The sequence below is a fragment of the Panthera pardus genome, unplaced genomic scaffold, assembly GCF_024362965.1.
Source record: "Panthera pardus isolate Hobbes unplaced genomic scaffold, ASM2436296v1 HiC_scaffold_8, whole genome shotgun sequence".
In the NCBI taxonomy this organism is placed as follows: domain Eukaryota; kingdom Metazoa; phylum Chordata; class Mammalia; order Carnivora; family Felidae; genus Panthera; species Panthera pardus.
The window spans coordinates 148,996,493-149,014,674 of NW_026527013.1; the positions used below are offsets into that span (position 1 = coordinate 148,996,493).

The 18,182-nt window shown below is 42.5% G+C and overlaps 1 protein-coding gene across 1 annotated transcript in view; it reads left to right on the forward strand.

The window, feature by feature from the left end:
- EXOC4 (exocyst complex component 4) overlaps nucleotides 1-18,182 on the forward strand; it is a 753,548-nt gene that overhangs the window by 676,168 nt on the left and 59,198 nt on the right. Inside the window, exons 15-16 of the mRNA XM_019452780.2 lie at nucleotides 5,884-6,025; nucleotides 15,995-16,173. Of these exons, the coding sequence (XP_019308325.1) occupies nucleotides 5,884-6,025; nucleotides 15,995-16,173 (321 nt within the window). The remainder of the gene's footprint in view (nucleotides 1-5,883; nucleotides 6,026-15,994; nucleotides 16,174-18,182) is intronic.

Consider the following 18,182-nt stretch of genomic DNA (forward strand, 5'->3'; position numbering starts at 1 on the left):
ATCTTCTGAAAAGCTGGAATTCACAGAGTTAACCTTTCTTTTCCTGCCATGATAACCATCTTTCCCTTTTCAATTTATCACTTTCACGACAGCTGATACCGGTCTAAGCTAATATTGTGGCAATTTTAGATAATATTGCAGATGCACAAGGACATCCTCACATGAATCAATTAAAGAAGTCACAGTAAGTTGCCATTGAAAGTGGAGCAGCTGCATCCTTGAAAACAGATGCTCTTCTGGGTCTGAATGAGTCCAATTTTGACTAATTTTAAGACTTAAACACATTTCAGTCTGGTTAATATTAGGATGTGGAACCACTTGAGACATCCTAATGTCCTAGGCTGATTGCCCCTCCATGACAGCATGTTGGCTTTCCTTGAAAGATGCTGGTTATTTGATATGCCGGGGACTTTAAGTCGGTCAAAAAGAGAGGACCCCCAAGTCTTGGCTGCCACAAGGTGGAAATTAAAGTGACTTCTAACGGCAACACAATTTATAAGGAGAGTGCTTGGGCGGTAGGAATTGACCAGAAAGCCTTTAGCCTGTGCTTCTGCAAGATGCCTGAATAGCCCAGGACACCAGTTATAATGAGCTATTTCCATATCCCCACTCAGCCCCCAAAATATACTCAAGAAACTAAGGAAGAAGTTACAATTGTAAGTGGCAAGCTCTGCCTTCTCTTTCCTGATTTTTATCAGTCTGTTATTATGTGAATTCTTTGTCCTGTCACGTTGGTCAATTAAATCACTTGTTCTGTTTAATTAAAAAAGCATTGATTGAGCTCCTGCCATGCCTCCAGCAGATATAGATAGATATAGATATATAGATAATCTCTGCCCTGAAGGAGTTAATGATCTGCTAGGGGGACATACTGATAAACAGATAATGCCAGTGGAATATGATAACTACTGTAATAGAATTATGTGGAAAGAAAACCCCCAGAGGAGCCAGTGACCCTGCCTGGAGAGTCAGGAAACACTTCCTGAGCCAGAAAGCATGAATAGTTTAGAAAGGGGATTAAGAGCCATGGAAGGTATAGAATCCTGAAAACAGCGAGATATGTTTTGGGAACTTGCTTTCAAAAGATGTCAGATTAAAGGGCCAGGATGGGAAGGAAGGGAGATAAATTGGCGAGGAAGGAGAAAATGGTGAAAGATGGAGAAAAACTAAAGTGTTGGACAGAAACCAAAAACCATGGAAAGCCTGGTTGTTTAAGGAGCTTGGACTTCAACGTATCAGCAATGGGAAACACTGATGTTATTTTTACAAGAAGGTGACAAAGTCTAATTTGTGTTTTAGATAAATAACTCTACTTCTCTAACTCATATTTAGCGAGCTAAATATGGAGGGTTGAATTAAGGTAGAGGCCAGGCATGAGGCCTACTATTGTGGTAGTTCATGGAAGAGGTGAGGGCTCAACCAAGAAAATCACAGCAGATCCAGAAAAGATAAAAGATATTAAGAGACAGGGTTGCCTGGGTGGCTCCGTCAGTTAAGCATCCAACTTTGGCTCGGGTCACGATCTCATGGCTCATGAGTTCGAGCCCCACATCAGGGTCTGTGCTGACAGCTCAGAGCCTGGAGCCTGCTTCGGATTCTGTGTCTCCCTCCCTCTCTCTCTGCCCCTCCCCTGCTCATGCTCTATCTCTCTCTGTCTCTCGAAAATAAACATTAAAAAAAAATTTTTTTTAAGCTGTTAAGAGACAGGAAATGGAATTTGCAGAAATTAGCCTTTGCCGAGGAGAGTGAGGGAAAGGAGAGGCTCAAAAATCACTCTCAGGTTTGCAGCTGAGATTCCTAGATCGCCACACCCCCGATGGAAAGGGAATTCAGGGTAAAGAGTAGATGCCAAAGATAGATAATGAGCTTAGTTTTGGACACATTGCGTTTGAGATGCCTGTGGGATGTACATAGGTAAAGCTAGCCTGCACACACTTGATCACATGAAGTTTAGGAGTCACCAGTCCCTAGGTAATAGCAAAAACTATGAAAATGGATGAGCTCACTCAGAGAGAACATACAGAATGACAAGTAAGGGAAATGAATAGAGAAAAAAGGCCTGGGAACACCAGCACTCGTGGGTGGGCTACAGGGAGAGGATCCAGGGAAGCAGACAATGAAAACAATGTCAGAGACGTAAAAGTACATCCAGGGGTGTAGGGTGCCATCTAAGCCAAAAGAGAACAGAAATTTAAGAAAAATTGAACGTAGCAGAGAACGTTTCTGAAATTAGGACGGAAAAGCACCCATTGGATTTGGCAATTAGGATATCATCCGAATAACGATGTAATAATGTGGTGAAGGCAGAAGGATTATGACACATGGAAAAGTTAATAGAAGGGGCAAGACCACAGAGAAAGCACGTGTTGACGATTCCTTTGAAGTCTTAATGAGAATCTGAGGTCCTTAAGAGAGGGGTGAGGAGAGAATAGGAAGGACAAAGCAGCAGCACAAATTTGGGAAGGCTGCCGAGAACAGGAAAGAGCCAAACCAAGCACTGGCAGAGGAAGGACAAGGGGCATGGAAGGTGTTCTTGAGATGAAGATCCAGAAATTTTTTTGTGGCAACGACCCGTACTTTTGTTTCCCCATCAAAAGATGGGTTGCAGAATTGGTCCAGGATTAGATCAAGCTGCCACTGAAGAATCTGTTTGAAGGTCGCTGGGCAAATGGTGACACATGGCCTCCTCTGGCTACAAGCAAGGCTCGGAATGCAAGCATTTAGGTTTCTGGAGTCTCTTGCAGAGTGAGCAGGGGAGAATTGGAAATATGTGTCGGTTCACCTAACCAAGCAGTGTCTGCCCTAGAGAGCAAGTGTCAGCATCCTCATATAGACCAATCAGTTGAGTACAGAAAGCCATGGTTACATTGCCACAATTAGTTAGCTAGGAGTCTCAAAGATGCCTGCTTTTATACAATGGTTGTAAGAGGAATGGAATATGATGAATGATCTGATGCGATCCCTCCCTAGTATTAGCAAAACAGCTCAAAGTGTATATTTTAATTAAATGAGCAAGTACTAACATTTTTAAAGTCTAGTATATGTGGGCTTTGCTGATACGAACAACAATCCCCAAGATCTATAACCACATAGCCTCTAAAAGGATGTGTCCATTTGTGTGTGTCCAGTAGCCTTCTATCTCGACTGTATCCCAAGCCAATTCTGTCAGCACTGCTTATTTGTAGATTTCCACTGGACATTTAAGAGAGAGTTCCTTATTTTGTGTTGTATTTGTTTGCCGTGCTCAGCAGTTTTGGGCTCAGTCTATTCCTTCCTGTTAAGAAAACTTCGCCAATTTCAGTGAGCCCTCAGGAATTCAGAGGCCAGCTTTTCAGTAGAGCTCTGGGCTGTGATTTTTTCATGCTCCTTTACTAAAATGTTATGTTTTTGTTGTAGATTACAGTCAAGTGAAATGTACAATGCGCTGCTTTTTTAAACTCCTTTTTACCTCACTCATTCCAAGTTTTATCTGGACTGTTTCTTTTCCATTAACTTACTCTACTTGGATTCTTTTTTTAATTTAACTTCCTTGGTGGAATTTGTCTAGAATGCCTTTGATGGAGTTTAGGAGATCGGTATAACTCTGGACCTCAAGCCAGGCGTCTGATTTCTTCGGGGTCTGATTTGTGCACCTTATCGTTGGCACTTAAAGAGTTCTCAAACCACAGTAACTGACCGTCATTCGGCAGTGGAGTCCAGGGACTCAAAAGCCCTAACGTGCTTTGAAGTATTAGAAAAGTGTTACTCATAGTCACTTTCATCCAGCCTGCCAAATGAAAACATTATGAAGGCAGTGATCTCACCTGGCAATCGTACAGCATGAGCAGTGTTAACCTGAGAGAGGCGGCACCATGCCGCGTGTCCATTCCTACAGATCGAGGTGGTGAGCATCTTGAACGATGCCAAGGCTGGCAGTAATGTGAAGACTATTTCACTGCATTTCCTTCTTCCTTACAGATCAGATCCCTTTGCCTGAATTTGTTTGTTTGTTTTTTTGTTTAATCTTTGCCATGATAATTTATTAAAGTCTGGTTCTCCAGAGGAGATCTTGGCCTTATGAAGCTGGACTGTCTCTCTGGGTCCTTCTCTGGGCTTAGCAAAGTCCAGAAACAGATGCAGCTGTGAAAGGCTGTGACTGCAGACACCGCTGTAGTCAGATGTGACTCTCTACCCTGTGAGGCAAACCCCTCCTGAGTTAGTCAGTGATGCTTTGCCAAATCTTACGTGCCCTAGATCCCAGGAGCCTTTCTTCCAAAAGATACTGCGTCCTCTGACAGAGAGAAGAATTTTGAGATGGAAAAGCAAAAAATACCGGTAACGGAATTTCAAGATGGGATTACCTTTTAAGTACCTTGTTGCTATAATTAAGCTTAAGACTCTTAACCTGGACAAGTCACATGCCAATGAATAATGATAGTTGCTTATTATTTGTATAATTTTAAGGGAGATTGACATGCTGTTCTTCTATGTGTCTTACCTACAATGGCCCATTTAACGCCTCCCCAAAACCCCATGTCACAAGTACTATTCTCTCCATGTGACAGCGAGAAACTGAGGCAGACATAATTTAAGAATTTAGCTCTCAGTCACATAGTAAGTAAGTGGTGGAGACAGGATTCAAAGCCAGTCTTGGAAACTCTAGAGAACTAAGAACTCCTCAATGAAATTGCCAAGTTAATTGCTGGTGGTCTTTGAGAAACTGTGGGTAACGGGATATGCAGCAGAAGTCTAGACACAAATGTGGTTTGCACTTTTGCTGTTAAATTTTGTCAATTACTTGATAGGGAAACAGAAGGTAGCTTTCTCAAATTTTCCACAAAGACCTTTTGGGGCTTTTAACTGATTATAAGCTCTGTACAAGTTTAAGTAGAATACAGCGTGCTCTGCCTAACCACCCCCCCAAGATTTCGGGCTTACATGCAAGCAGCATAGCATCCAGAACAGGGGGGCTGATCATTCTCTCTAGAAAGGTCAGACCTACTGTAGTATTTACTACACATTTCAAGGGACGGAATGTGTTTGTTAGCAAATTATGAGAATTATAAAATAATTCAATCTGGTTATTTGAGGAATACCTGAAAAACTGGGGACAGTTAGCCTGGGAAGGGGAAGACTTCAGGGAAGCCAAAAGAGGGGATATCTTCAATACTTGAAGTACCAACATATAGGGCAATGATTGCAAAGTTGGTAGGATCAGAGCCAGTGATTGGAATTGAATGGCAACAGGGGCGCCTGGGTGGCTCAGCTGGTTAAGCATCCGACTCTTGGTTTCAGCTCACGTCATGATCTCAGCATCGTGACTTCAAGCCCCACGTCAGGCTCTGCACTGACGGCTGACAGCACAGAGCCTGCTTGGGATTCTCTGTCTCTCCCACTCTCTCTTTCACTCGCTTGTGTACACATGTGTGCATGTGCGTGCTCTCTCTCTCTCTCTCAAAATAAACAAACCTAAAAAAAAAGAAATTAACGGCAACAGATAACGGCTAGATATCGATGGTCAAATCCTTCAGAGATGAAGTAGGCTGCCTTAAAAGGTATCGAATTTTCTTTCGTAAACATTTGTGTGAGTAATACAACCAGAAGCGCAACAGCCACTTGAAGATGTACAAGGGACACAAGCAGAGACCACATGGTTGGGCCAGATGACGATTAAGGTCACTTCCAGCTCTGAGTTTCTGTTCTATAATTCTGTGAGTTGATTGCAGACGATCGGTGTTGAATCGAGTACAAAGGTAGGCTGTCATGTCTTGGACGTCTCATGCTGCCAACACCGACGTTAGCCAAATTGGTCAAAACACGATGAACAACAAAATAGTACGTCGCTTCAAACAAATCTGTGGGCACCTCGTGCAGTGACTGGTGTTTTCTCCCCACTTCTTTCAGTGCTGTCTCCTGCTCAAGAGAGCCACGTGAACATGGATCTTCCCCCAGTGTCGGAGCAGATCATGCAGACTCTGAGCGAACTTGCCAAATCTTTCCAGGATATGGCTGACCGCTGCTTGCTGGTCCTACACCTGGAAGTCAGGTACGACACAGCCAAGCCCGGGGCTTTGCTCTTTGAATGCACAGTGGGTCATAAATCGCTTGCTGCTTTCTGGGGAGTGTCACCACAACTTTTGATTCTGAGTTTTGATGCTGACTTTTTTTTTTTTTTTTTTTACACTGAACGTGATTTTTAGTGTTAATCAGTCACGGTAAAACTTTTTCAGCATGTGCTGTATCGTCAGCGTCGTGATTCAGTGTTTGCATGGCTTGTGACATCAGCATGATGTGGATTTGAATGTCCCTACCAGCTAACTGGTCCATCTTAAGTCAGTTAATGACCTTTACTGGTCCTGTTTTCTCATCTTAAAAATACAACAATAATTCCTCACTTAGAGACTTTATAAATGAAATAATAAATAATAAGTACAATGCCGGCCACAAAATAAGGGCTCAAGTGTGGTAACTCTGCGATTATGGTAACTTTATTGTCACTGATATTTTTACTGACATACTCTGCTAATCAGTAAGGAAGTATATGGATGCAAGAACCATGGGCCCTTCCTACAAGAACTTAAAGCCCAGGAGGAGATTATGTTAGATAATAACTGAGGAGAAAAGTTTCAAACATCTTTGAATATGGCACCCCATATTCTTGGACTCTTTCCTTCCCCTGCAGTGTAGAACATTCTTAGGTTTGCTGGCCTCTCTTATCACAACTATGGAAATGGTAGAAAGAAAAGACTGGGAAGTTTTCAATCGTTTGCTCATTCGGTAAACATTTACCAAGTGCCCTCTTTGTGCCGGGCAGTGTTCTAGAAATTGGGATACGGCAATGAAAAAAACACTCAAGGTTCCTGCTCTCATGGAGCTACATTATAATGGGGGAATATGGCCAATGAGTGAACAAAAAAGATAATTTCCAAAAAGTGCAACAAACAAAATAAAATAGCATAATGGAATCAAGCAATGCTAGCCAACAAAAATGTAAAGGGAGCTATATGTTCAAACCACATAGATAATTAAACTTTTCTAATAGTCACATTTGAAATAGTAGAGAGAGACATAAATTATAATCTATTTTATCTAAACCAGTGTATCACAAATATTATCATTTCAGCATGTAACTAACCTGAAAATTATTGATGAGCTATTTTGCCTTTTTGTGTACTAAGCCTTTTAAATTTGCATATTTTACACTTACAGCACCTTGACATTGAGACTGGTCACATTTCAAGTGCTTGATAGCCACACGTGGCTAGTGCTGTCATACTGGACAGTGCAGAGAGTAGCTGGGTTTGACTACAAAGGGGGATTGGCTTTTTTGGTTTTTTGTTTTTTAATAGTGTGGTCAGAGAAAATTGACAGGATAACAAGAAGGAGCCATCTGTACAAAGCCCCAGGAGAAAAGAATTTCAGACAGAGAGGGCAACACTCCAAGGTCCTGAGAAAATCGAGGTTGGCAGTGCTGAGGAATGGAGAGGGGTCCAGTATAACCATAGCCCTATGACCAAGGAGGTGGGAGGAGTGGAAGGGATACATAAAGAGGCGGGCTGGAGCCTGACCATGTGTGGTCACCAAGCCCGGCACATTATAGCGACCCTCAGACCAAGTGAATCACTCAGATTTTATTTTAAGTGCATTAAGAAGTCATAGAAGGGTTTTAGACAAGGGACAGAACTTCATTCATTCATTCACTCTTTCATCCATTTACCTTTTTTAAAGTTTTTATTTATTTATTTTGAGAGAGACATCAACAGTATGAGCAGGGAAGAGGCAGAGAGAGAGGCAGAGAGAGAATCCCAAGCAGGCTCTGGGCTGCCAGCTGTGGAGCCCAACGTGGGACTCGAACTCACAAACCATGAGATCATGGCCTGAGCCAAAACCGAGAATCAGACTCTTAACCGACTGAGCCACCAAGGCGCCCTCCCCCCGCATTTACGTTTTTAAAAGAGCACCTTAACTGTTGTTTGGAAAAGGGATGATAGGAAGAAATATGAATGGAAGCATAGCGACCATTGAGAGCAGTTACGAGCACCAGAGTAACAGGTGGAGGTGTGCCAAGGGTTGGTTTGAGATATATCCCAAAGGTAGAGCCAATGAAGTGTGTTGATCAACTGGATCGGGCGCAGGGGCTGGGGGCAGTGAAAGAGGGGACTCAAGGAAAACCACCAGCTTTGGGGTGAGAGCAATTATGTGGATGCCAGGACCATTAACTAACTGAGGTGAGAAAGTCTGAAGGGAGGAGAAAGGTTGAGAGAGGGGTGGAAGCCAAGACTTCCGTCTGGGAAACGTTCAGTTTGAGATGCTTCCTAGACCTCTAGGTAGCAATGTCAGATAGTTGGATAGAGACTTTTGGGACTTCAGGATCAGAAAACTCAAGATCAGAAACTATATACATTACATCAGAAAGGGTAATACATTTTCTTCTATATTACCATGAGACATTATTAAAGTTTATGGAGTATTTTGCTTTCTCGTTTGGAGTCTTTACTAGATTAAGTTTTTAAAAATGTAAATAGACTCCCTCTCTCTGTCCCTCCCTCGCTCATGCTCTGTCTCTCTCACTCTCAAAAATGAATAAATGTTTTTTAAAAAAAAAGAGGGGGGCGCCTGGGTGGCTCAGTCGGTTGGGCGTCCGACTTCAGCTCAGGTCATGATCTCGCACTCCATGAGTTCGAGCCCTGCATCGGGCCCTGTGCTGACAGCTCGCAGCCTGGAGCCTGCTTCAGATTCTGTGACTCCCTCTCTCTGTCCCTCCCTCGCTCATGCTCTGTCTCTCTCACTCTCAAATATGAATAAATGTTAAAAAAAAAATGTAAATAGGATTTTGGTTCACATGTTTGGAGTCCAGTTAGAACTTGGATACCTTTAGGGTGCTGGGTGGCTCAGTTGGTTAAGCGTCCAACTTCGACTCAGGTCACGATCTCACGGTTCGTGGGTTCGAGCCCTGCATCAGGCTCTGTGCTGACAGCTCGGAGCCTGGAGCCTGCTTCGGATTCTGTGTCTCCCTCTCTCTCTGCTCTTCCCCCACATCTCCCTCTTTCTCTGCTCCTCCTCCACTCACGCTCTGTCTGTCTCTCTCTCTCGCAAAAATAAATAAACAGTAAAAAAAAAAGAAGAACTTGGATATCTTCAGGTGTGCTCAGGCAAAGCCAAATTGATAATGTATTGTGGATGTCATTTCTTTTGTATGCCTCGTGCTTTTTTCATTCTTCATTATCTTGTCCAGTGAGTTACTTCTTAATTGCTTATGAGCACCTTGTGAGTGGAGTAAGAGAAGAAGCATTGCAGATTTGAAATGTTTTACCCAACATTATTTCCGATTTTGTTTCTCACATGCAGCTGTCCAGAAAGAAAGGCTCTTGCTCTGTGTTTTCTGACTTGTTTTACGATAGTTTGTAGATTTGTTTTCTATTTATTTACAGGCTGACAGTGAAATAAATTGGGTGGTTTCTAAGAATAGATAAATGCAATAGACAAAACAAAAACCAAAACAAAAAACAGTAACATTCTTATGCCTCTGTTACCCGGGTTGCACAGAAAAGCAAGGGAACATCAAATTAATTACTATCACAGCTCCTGGAATTTATGCTAGTGATTGTGTTGGGAGCACAGCGTCTTCCACATTCAGAATTACCTGCTTGTCCTATAGTTATTTCCAAGTGGGAGATTTTCAACACATTTGAGGAAGTCTTTTAAATCCTCAACCTCTAGTCTGTCCTTTTTATTTTGGTACATCATGACAGTACTGTTCTTAATGCTGAACATATTTTAGTCATTATTTGTTAACTCTACAAGAAACTACCCATTGCTATATCTCCTTCAACATTCGTTTAAAAACAGAAAAAGGTCATTGTAAGCACGAAGAACAAAAAGGACCGAGTTTTAGAGTCCTGGATGCAGAATTCTCTTTCCTTGACTTTCACTCAGAGCACTAAACATGTTTATTTTCTCAAAGTTAAACTCCTTCATCTTATAACATGGTTTCAGCATTCAGGTTGCTTTCTTATGAATGTGCTCCATATTGTCTTTGTCCCTTTCAAAGTATGGTAGACGACACTAGGCAGAAAGCTCCATGGATGGCTCAGATAATGAATGTGGACACACTTCATTCATTCCTTGTCACAGGAACGTGCATTTTTGTGTGCATCTGTTTATACGGTTGATGGCACTATACGAATAGGCCACATCTCTAGCATATCCGTACACGGTCCTATAATAATGCTGAAATAAGGAGACTGCTGAGCGCTCTGGATATCCACAGCGCGTGACCGTGGAAGAGACTCTCGGCTCCCAGAAGGCAGGAATCAGGTGTGCCTTGTTCATTCCTGTGGCCCCAGAACCTGGAACAGTCCTGCTACATAATAGGTGCTCAATAAAAACCTGAATGCTTCTTGCGAATTAGCTGGTTTGAAATCAAGCCTCGATAAAACACGTGCTATTTCTCCAACCAAAACCTGTTGCCCTTTCAAGAAAATGAATTGGTTTGGAGACTCCGTTTTCACTATATGCTGTCTAAGAAGTACAGAGATGCATGGCCAGCATCACCCTTGTCACCAGAATCTGCTAGTGTTTGTTTTGCTCCCATCCTGCCATACAAGAGAATTAGAACGCAGGCCCTGTCACTCAGGAGCTGGGGCAATGAAGAAGTGCCTGGTTAGGTACTGTCTCTGGTACTTTTCCCCCAGAAGCCACTGAAATAAGATAGCACCACAGAAATTAACAGGGAAAAAAAAGTATGGAAAATGCTAGCAAGAAGTCCAGAACAATTTCAAACGCCCAAATGTGTCTTTTTCACCAAATTTTTTTTATATCCGTAGCCCGTATTTTTCTGTAACATGTTAAAGTTCAAGCCAGAAAGTGTTCTCACATCCAGTAGGTTCTGCATTTAAGGACCCGTCCAAAGAGCATTTGACATTTTACCTGCGTCACTTTCGGTCACATTTAACCAATAATCAGCCCCTTTCCACAGTTTGAAGCCCAAGGCAAATGACACCCCCAAGAAGTGAAAGACCTGGTGAGACCATTTAAAATTGTTGAGGTGGTGTTTTGTTTTTTTTTTTCCTATTTGAACTTCAGAAGAAGAAAATTAAGTTGCCATTTGAGCCCAAGATGCCAAGAATGTCACCTTTATCGGCTGATTTCTCTCACCATCAGGAGGGCTCTAAGTGGGTTCAACAGCAACCGCCTGTCACTGTTGGGATCCTGAGTGTGCACTTTCTGAAAATCAACCCCCCTGCTGTGTAATCAGCAATATTTGCAGAAAACCTTAATGCCAAGGTCGCGTTAAGGTCAGCAACAACATGCCAGAATCCAAAGAAAACACTTTGTGAATTTGACATTGGCCAGCGACTGTTTTCTTTTTCACCTCTAATCACTGGGGGGGAGGAAGATCGTACCTTAAAAGCCGTCTTACTTCTCTCTTCCGCCACTCACTTCAGGATCTTAGAAGCACTCACCGCCAATTCAGGAGAATGTCCCAAGCAGTCTCTCTCCTTTCAGTTGCTCTCATCCTTCACCATCAGCCCACCCGTTATACTGTGCTAGAGTGATCTTGCCAAAGCTTGTATCTGATTACATCATTCCACCTCTTGAAATCCTAAGGCTCCCACCTCCTAAGGCTCCCTAGAAGCCATTCTCAGATGAAACCCAGAATCCTTAGATGGCCTCCAAAGCTGAATGACCTACCCATGTCTCCAGGCTCACCTCATGCCCCTGTCTTCATATGTGATCTCTGCATACCAAAAGGAACCACTTGTCCTTCCTCAAAACCAACCTTCATTCACACCCTCATGCCTTTGTCCAGAGTCTTCCATTGCTAGGGTTACGTCATCCGTAATTTACTGTAAAAATACCTTAGCACTGATGGCTTGATCTTATTTTCAGCTAAGATCTGCTCGGTTTAAATGTCAACCACAGTAGCCATCAATTTCCCTGGTCAACTTTCATTCTATCAGAAAGGTCACCTTCCGGAGGGCACTGCAACCAGTGCAGTTACTGGCATCTTGATTAACACTATACACCCTGCCAATGAGCAGATGAATGCCATAAATTTTTGTTGGCGAAATTAGTCATTAGTTGATGCAGCTATTAGATCACCACTGATAATGAAAATGAACTGATAGTCAAGATACTTAGATTCCCCTGCATGAGCAGGTTATAAGAATACATCACATCCTATACAAAATTATAAAACGTAAAACTATAAACCTTCTAGAAGAAAACATAGGGAAAGAAATTCTGTGACTTTGTTTAGGCCAAGATTTATTACATAGGACCCGAGAAACACCATCCAAAAAGAAAAAAAAATGATAAATTGAAGTCCATCAAAATTGAAAACCATTTTTTTTTTAAATTTTTTTTTTAACGTTTATTTATTTTTGAGACAGAGAGAGACAGAGCATGAACAGGTGAGGAGCAGAGAGAGAGGGAGACACAGAATCTGAAACAGGCTCCAGGCTCTGAGCTGTCAGCACAGAGCCCGACACGGGGCTCGAACTCACGGACCGCGAGATCATGACCTGAGTGGAAGTCGGCCGCTTAACCGACTGAGCCACCCAGGCGCCTGCCCCAAAAACCATTCTTAAAAGACATCACTAAAATGAAAAGACAAGCCAGGGGCGCCTGGGTGGCTCGGTGGGTTAAGCGGCCGACTTCGGCTCGGGTCATGATCTCGCGGTCCGTGAGTTCGAGCCCCGTGTCGGGCTCTGTGCTGACAGCTCAGAGCCTGGAGCCTGTTTCAGATTCTGTGTCTCCCTCTCTCTCTGCTCCTCACCTGTTCATGCTCTGTCTCTCTCTGTCTCAAAAATAAATAAACGTTAAAAAAAAATTTAAAAAAAAAAAATGAAAAGACAAGACAAAGAGTGAGATAAAATATTTGTAAAATGCATATCTAATAAAGCAGTTGTATCCAGAACATATAAAGAACACCCAAAACAACCATTAAAAAAGTTGGGCAAGAATTATGAGCACAAAGGTATATGGATGGCAGACAAGCACATGAAAATATGCCCAACATCATTAGTCATTAGGAAACTGAAAATTTAAAATCACAATGAGATATCACTGTACACATCTATTAGAATGTGTTTTATTAATTTTTTTTAAAACTAACAAACACTGAAGGCTTTATGCAAAGTGAACTAAGTGTGACAAAGAAGAAAGACAAATACTGCATGGTGGCACTTATGTGCAGAATTGGAAAAAAAAGTCAAAGTCATAGAAACAGAATAGGAAAGTTGTGGCTGGGATTGGGGGAAATAGAGGTTGGTAAAGGTACAGACTTTTAGCTATAAGGTTTGAATAAGGCCCGAGAATCTAATTTAAAACATGGTGACTATGGTTGATGACACTGTATTGTATAATTGAAATTTGTTAAGATGCTAAAAGTAGAACTTAAATGTTCTCATTGTTAAAAAAAAAAAAAAAAAGAATAAATATGTGATGGACATGTTCATTAACCAGACTGGGGAAAGCCTTCCACAAGGAGTGTGTATATCAAATCGTGATGTGTACTTACAACATCTCACAGTATTATAGATCAGTTATACCTCAGTAAAGCTAAAATCTTTTTAAAAACTGGTGACAGTAGGTGCTGGTGTGGATGCTCAGCATCTGGAACTCTCATACGCTGCTGGTAGGAAAGCGAAATGGCATAGCACCTTTGGAAAATAGTTTGGCAGTTTCTTTTTTTTTTTTTTAATTTTTTTTTTACGTTTATTTATTTTTGAGACAGAGAGAGACAGAGCATGAACAGGGGAGGGGCAGAGAGAGAGGGAGACACAGGATGTGAAACAGGCTCCAGGCTCTGAGCTGTCAGCACAGAGCCCGACGCGGGGCTCGAACCCACGGACCGCGAGATCATGACCTGAGCCGAAGTCGGACGCTTAACCGACCGAGCCACCCAGGCGCCCCAGTTTGGCAGTTTCTTATAAAATTAAAATATACTTATCTACATGACCCAGCGATTCCACTCCTAGTACTTACCCATTGGAAATGAATATTTGTATTTACCCAAAATCCCGTACCTGAAGCAGCTTTCTGTGGTATCACCCCAGAGTAGAAACAGTCCGGATGTCAACGGGCGAATGGTTAAATTGTGGTACCTCCATACGGTGGAGATGTGCTCAGCAGTAACAAGGAATGAACAATAAAGTGGGTAAATCACAGATGCCTCAGGCTGACCACAAGAAGCCAAACTCCGAAAGCTACATACTCTATGATTCCATTTATATGGCACTCTGGACAAGACAGAACTATAGGAAGGAAGCATAGATAGGTCAGTGGTTGCCAGAGCCTTGGCTATGGGTAGGGGTTGACTGCAGAGGGGCTCATGGGAATTCTAGGAGTGATGCTGTTGTTCTATAACTTGATCATAGTGGCGATTGTACAACTGTGTAGATTTGTCAAAACTGATAGAGCTATACACTAAAAAGGGTGATTTTTTACTGTTGATACATTATTTCTCAGTAAACCTTACTTTAAAAAAGAAAGATGAAAGCCAAGCCTAAAGATCCAGCATTAAGGATAAGGCCCAAGGCTTTTGCAGCCATTGGTTTAGGAGTATTTCCTATTACTTAATGTAGACTATAAGGGTACCAGAATTTTGACTCTGAACCTCCCGCGGTACGATCAGACAGAGCACCTAAAACAATAATTAGGACTTCACTGAGCTTATAGGACAGACTGTTCGAACTGTGCCTGCCAACGGATGGAAGGTTTTGGTTTTGGTTTTTGAAGAAACGCCTATATGTGTGGTAGAATTATTTGGACTGGAACCTGCTTTCGTTACAGCTTAACACAAAGGTTATGGAGTGGCCAGTCTTGGCCCATCTCAGACTTCTTTGGCAGTTACCAGTAACTACCAGAAAGACCCTAAGAACTGTGCATGGTCAGAGTGATCAGGCCATGTCAACAGAGGAATGCACTCCTTCTTCAAGCTCGTTCAGATCATCTTTCTTACTTAAGTATCACCCCCTGTTGTGAACCTTTCCTGACGCTCCATGGCAGGTTTCCATGGCACATGGATACATGTGCTTCTGAGTGAGACGCTGCCTTCTTTTGGTCTCTGTCTCTCTCTCTTTTTTTTTTTTTTCTCAGTCTGCCCGACTAGGCTAGGGAGTGTTTAAGGGCATAAATCATGTTGCACATTCCCAAGGCCGAGCACAATTTTATTTTTAAATAAGTAAGTTTATTTTGGCGTTTTACTTAAGTAATAGATGAATAATAATAAATATGATAATAGCAATGATAGCCAACACTTACTATGCACTTGCTTTGTGCCAGGCCTGTGCTGTATGCTTTATGTTCACCAGCTCCTCCGAGCACCTTATGAGGTAGGTGTGGGCATCATCTAGACAAGGAAGCCAAGAAAGTAACTTGCCCAGAATCACACAGCTAGAACATGTTGGAATTGGGAATTGAAACCAAAGTAGTCTCATTCCAAAGCCTGCTCTTTAGAGCTCTGTGACCTCTGCCTCTCATTTTCACTATAGTAATATCCATTGAAAGATATAATGCTTTTCACAGTATGTGTATAATCCAGTCTTTGAAAGGAATCTTAGGAGTGCCTGGGTGGCTCAATTTGTTAAGCGTCCGACTTCAGCTCAGGTCATGATCTCGCGGTTCAAGAGTTCGAGCCCCGCATCAGGCTCTGTGCTGGCAGCTTGGAGCCTGGAGCCTGCTTCTGATTCTGTGCCTCCCTGTCTCTAGCCCTCTCCCGCTCACCCACTGCCTGCCAAAAATAAACTTCTTTTTTTTTTAAAGGAATTTTAGAGTTCATTTACTCCTCATCCCCAATGTTTGGATTAAGCAAGTGAGGATCACGGAAGCTGACTTGCTCAAGATCTCTCACTTACTAGGTGGCTTTCCAGTGAATGAGCGGAGGAGTACATAAATATTTACAGAGCCACAGCTGCTTTAAGTGTTTGGGTGTTCTGTCACAAGAAGATTATTGTTTTCATCAGGAAAATGTGTTACTAACTGCTCTCTCCATCCTTGCCTCTCTTAGGGTTCACTGTTTCCATTATCTCATCCCCCTTGCAAAGGAGGGGAACTATGCCATTGTCGCTAATGTGGAAAGTATGGATTATGACCCTCTGGTGGTCAAGCTCAACAAAGACATCAGCGCCATTGAAGAGGCCATGAGTGCCAGCCTTCAGCAGCATAAGTTCCAATATATATTTGAAGGTCAGACCCTGCCTTTGCCCTTGGGATCTGGGGAGGAAGGAAGGGTGAAGGGTTTTTTGTGTGTGTCTCTCTACTTTTGAAGTTCAAAACTTGTAGTTGTTTGGGGTTTTTTCCTTTTCTTTTCTTTTTGGATTAAAGCTGCAACACCTAGTTTCTCTGTGTATGGCTAGGTAGACGACAATATGGCTGCCATCTGCTCCCGGTTGATAAGATTTAATCCAACGTAAGGCAGATAGATGGCAGTCTGTCTGCCTCCCTGACATGTCACTCATAAGAATTGGGTAAATATGTAGAGTGGGCCATGAGACCCACTCAAGAGGAGTTCATAAAATGAAAAGAAACAAGATGCCTGGGTGGCTCAGTTGGCTAAGCATCTGGCTCTTGATTTCAGCTTGAGCATGATCTTACAGGTTTGTGGGGTCGAGCCCCACAACGCAGAGCCCATTTGGGATTCCCTCTCTCCTCTCTCCCTGCCCTTCTCCCATGTGTGCATACATGTGTGTGCTCTCTCTCAAATTAAAAATAAATAAATAAAAATTAAAAAGCTTTAAAAAAAAGAAAAGAAAAAGAAACACGTATACAATGAGAAGAGGACTCTGAAAGGTCTGTCATTGGCGAAAATTATCAGTGAAAGGGCAAGGTTTCTCTCAAAGAATGCACTGTTGTCTGAAAAGACCAGAAACCTCTGATCAGCAGAGATTTTAGAAAGGCTGCATCCATGAATGCCTTGGGGCAGGCCAGCAAGGAAAGGTATGAAACACAGTTCCATCTAAAGGCATTCACCTTCAACATTTCAAAATATGTGATGCCAGCCAAATAAGTTTTCATGCTGGAGTCCCCCACTAGAGACCCCTTTTGGGACTTCAAACTATATTCCCTTCTTTCTTGTTTTGGTTTATTTGTATGTAGGCCTGGGTGCCAAAAGTATCTACGAGGTCTCTCAAAATTAAACCAGTGTTATTTCAAATAATTAAGAAGGTACCCTGTGCAAATAATCAAGAAGGTACCCTGTGCAAATAATCGTGGAACCCAGAGACAGGAAAGAAATGCTGGGCCATTGCTCACTTTATAAAACAGTTATGTTCCAGCACATTTGGACCCCGAAACTAAAAATCTTATTTTCCCACTAAATTGTATCATAAAGATGGAGGTATGTTCTGAGAGGAAACTATCCCTAAAAGACTTAAGCCAAAAAGTCTAAGTGATTAAAAGGTTAGCTGTTCCTTGCATGGTGTTGACACTCCAAGGGCCGCAGCGATGCCCATCGGAGAAGTCACTCCTCACTCACTGCACAGTTTCCTTCTTGCTCTTGACCGGGGCTCTTCTAAGCCCTATCTGTCAACATTTGCAGTTCCCAGACTTTCTCTCTCATTTTTCCCAGCCATTTCTTAACATCTAATCCTGATGAGTAGCGACATTTTCTTGAAATATGAGCATAACACACTGATGTAGAATAGGGTTTAAGAAACCATAAATTGGAGACCTTCTGTTTAAAAAGCTCTAGCTATTTCTCCGTGACACCACTTTCCAAATCGAAAAGGCGTAATATGGAATTTCCCAAGGGGTAGAGAGTGGGGGTGACAGGATCCCAGTCTTCTTTGGTGTGACAGAAAAAAGTATGTTACCACAGGTATTATATGAAATTGCCATGGGCACCTAGGTGGCTCAGTCAGTTAAGCATCCGACTTTGGCTCAGGTCATGATCTCACAGATCATGAGTTCAAGCCCTGTGTCGGGTTCTGTGCTGACAGCTCAGAGCCTGGAGCCTGCTTCAGATCCTGTGTCTCCCTCTATCCCTGCCCCTCCCCTGCTTGCGCTCTCTCTCTCTCTCTCTCTCTCTCTCTCTCTCTCAAAAATAAGCAGAGAGGGAGGGAGGCAAACTATAAGAGACTCTTAAATACTGAGAACAAACTAAGGGTTGATGGGGGGTGGGGGAGAGGGGCATTGAGGAGGGCACCTGTTGGAATGACCACTGGGTGTTGTATGAAAACCAATTTGACAATACATTA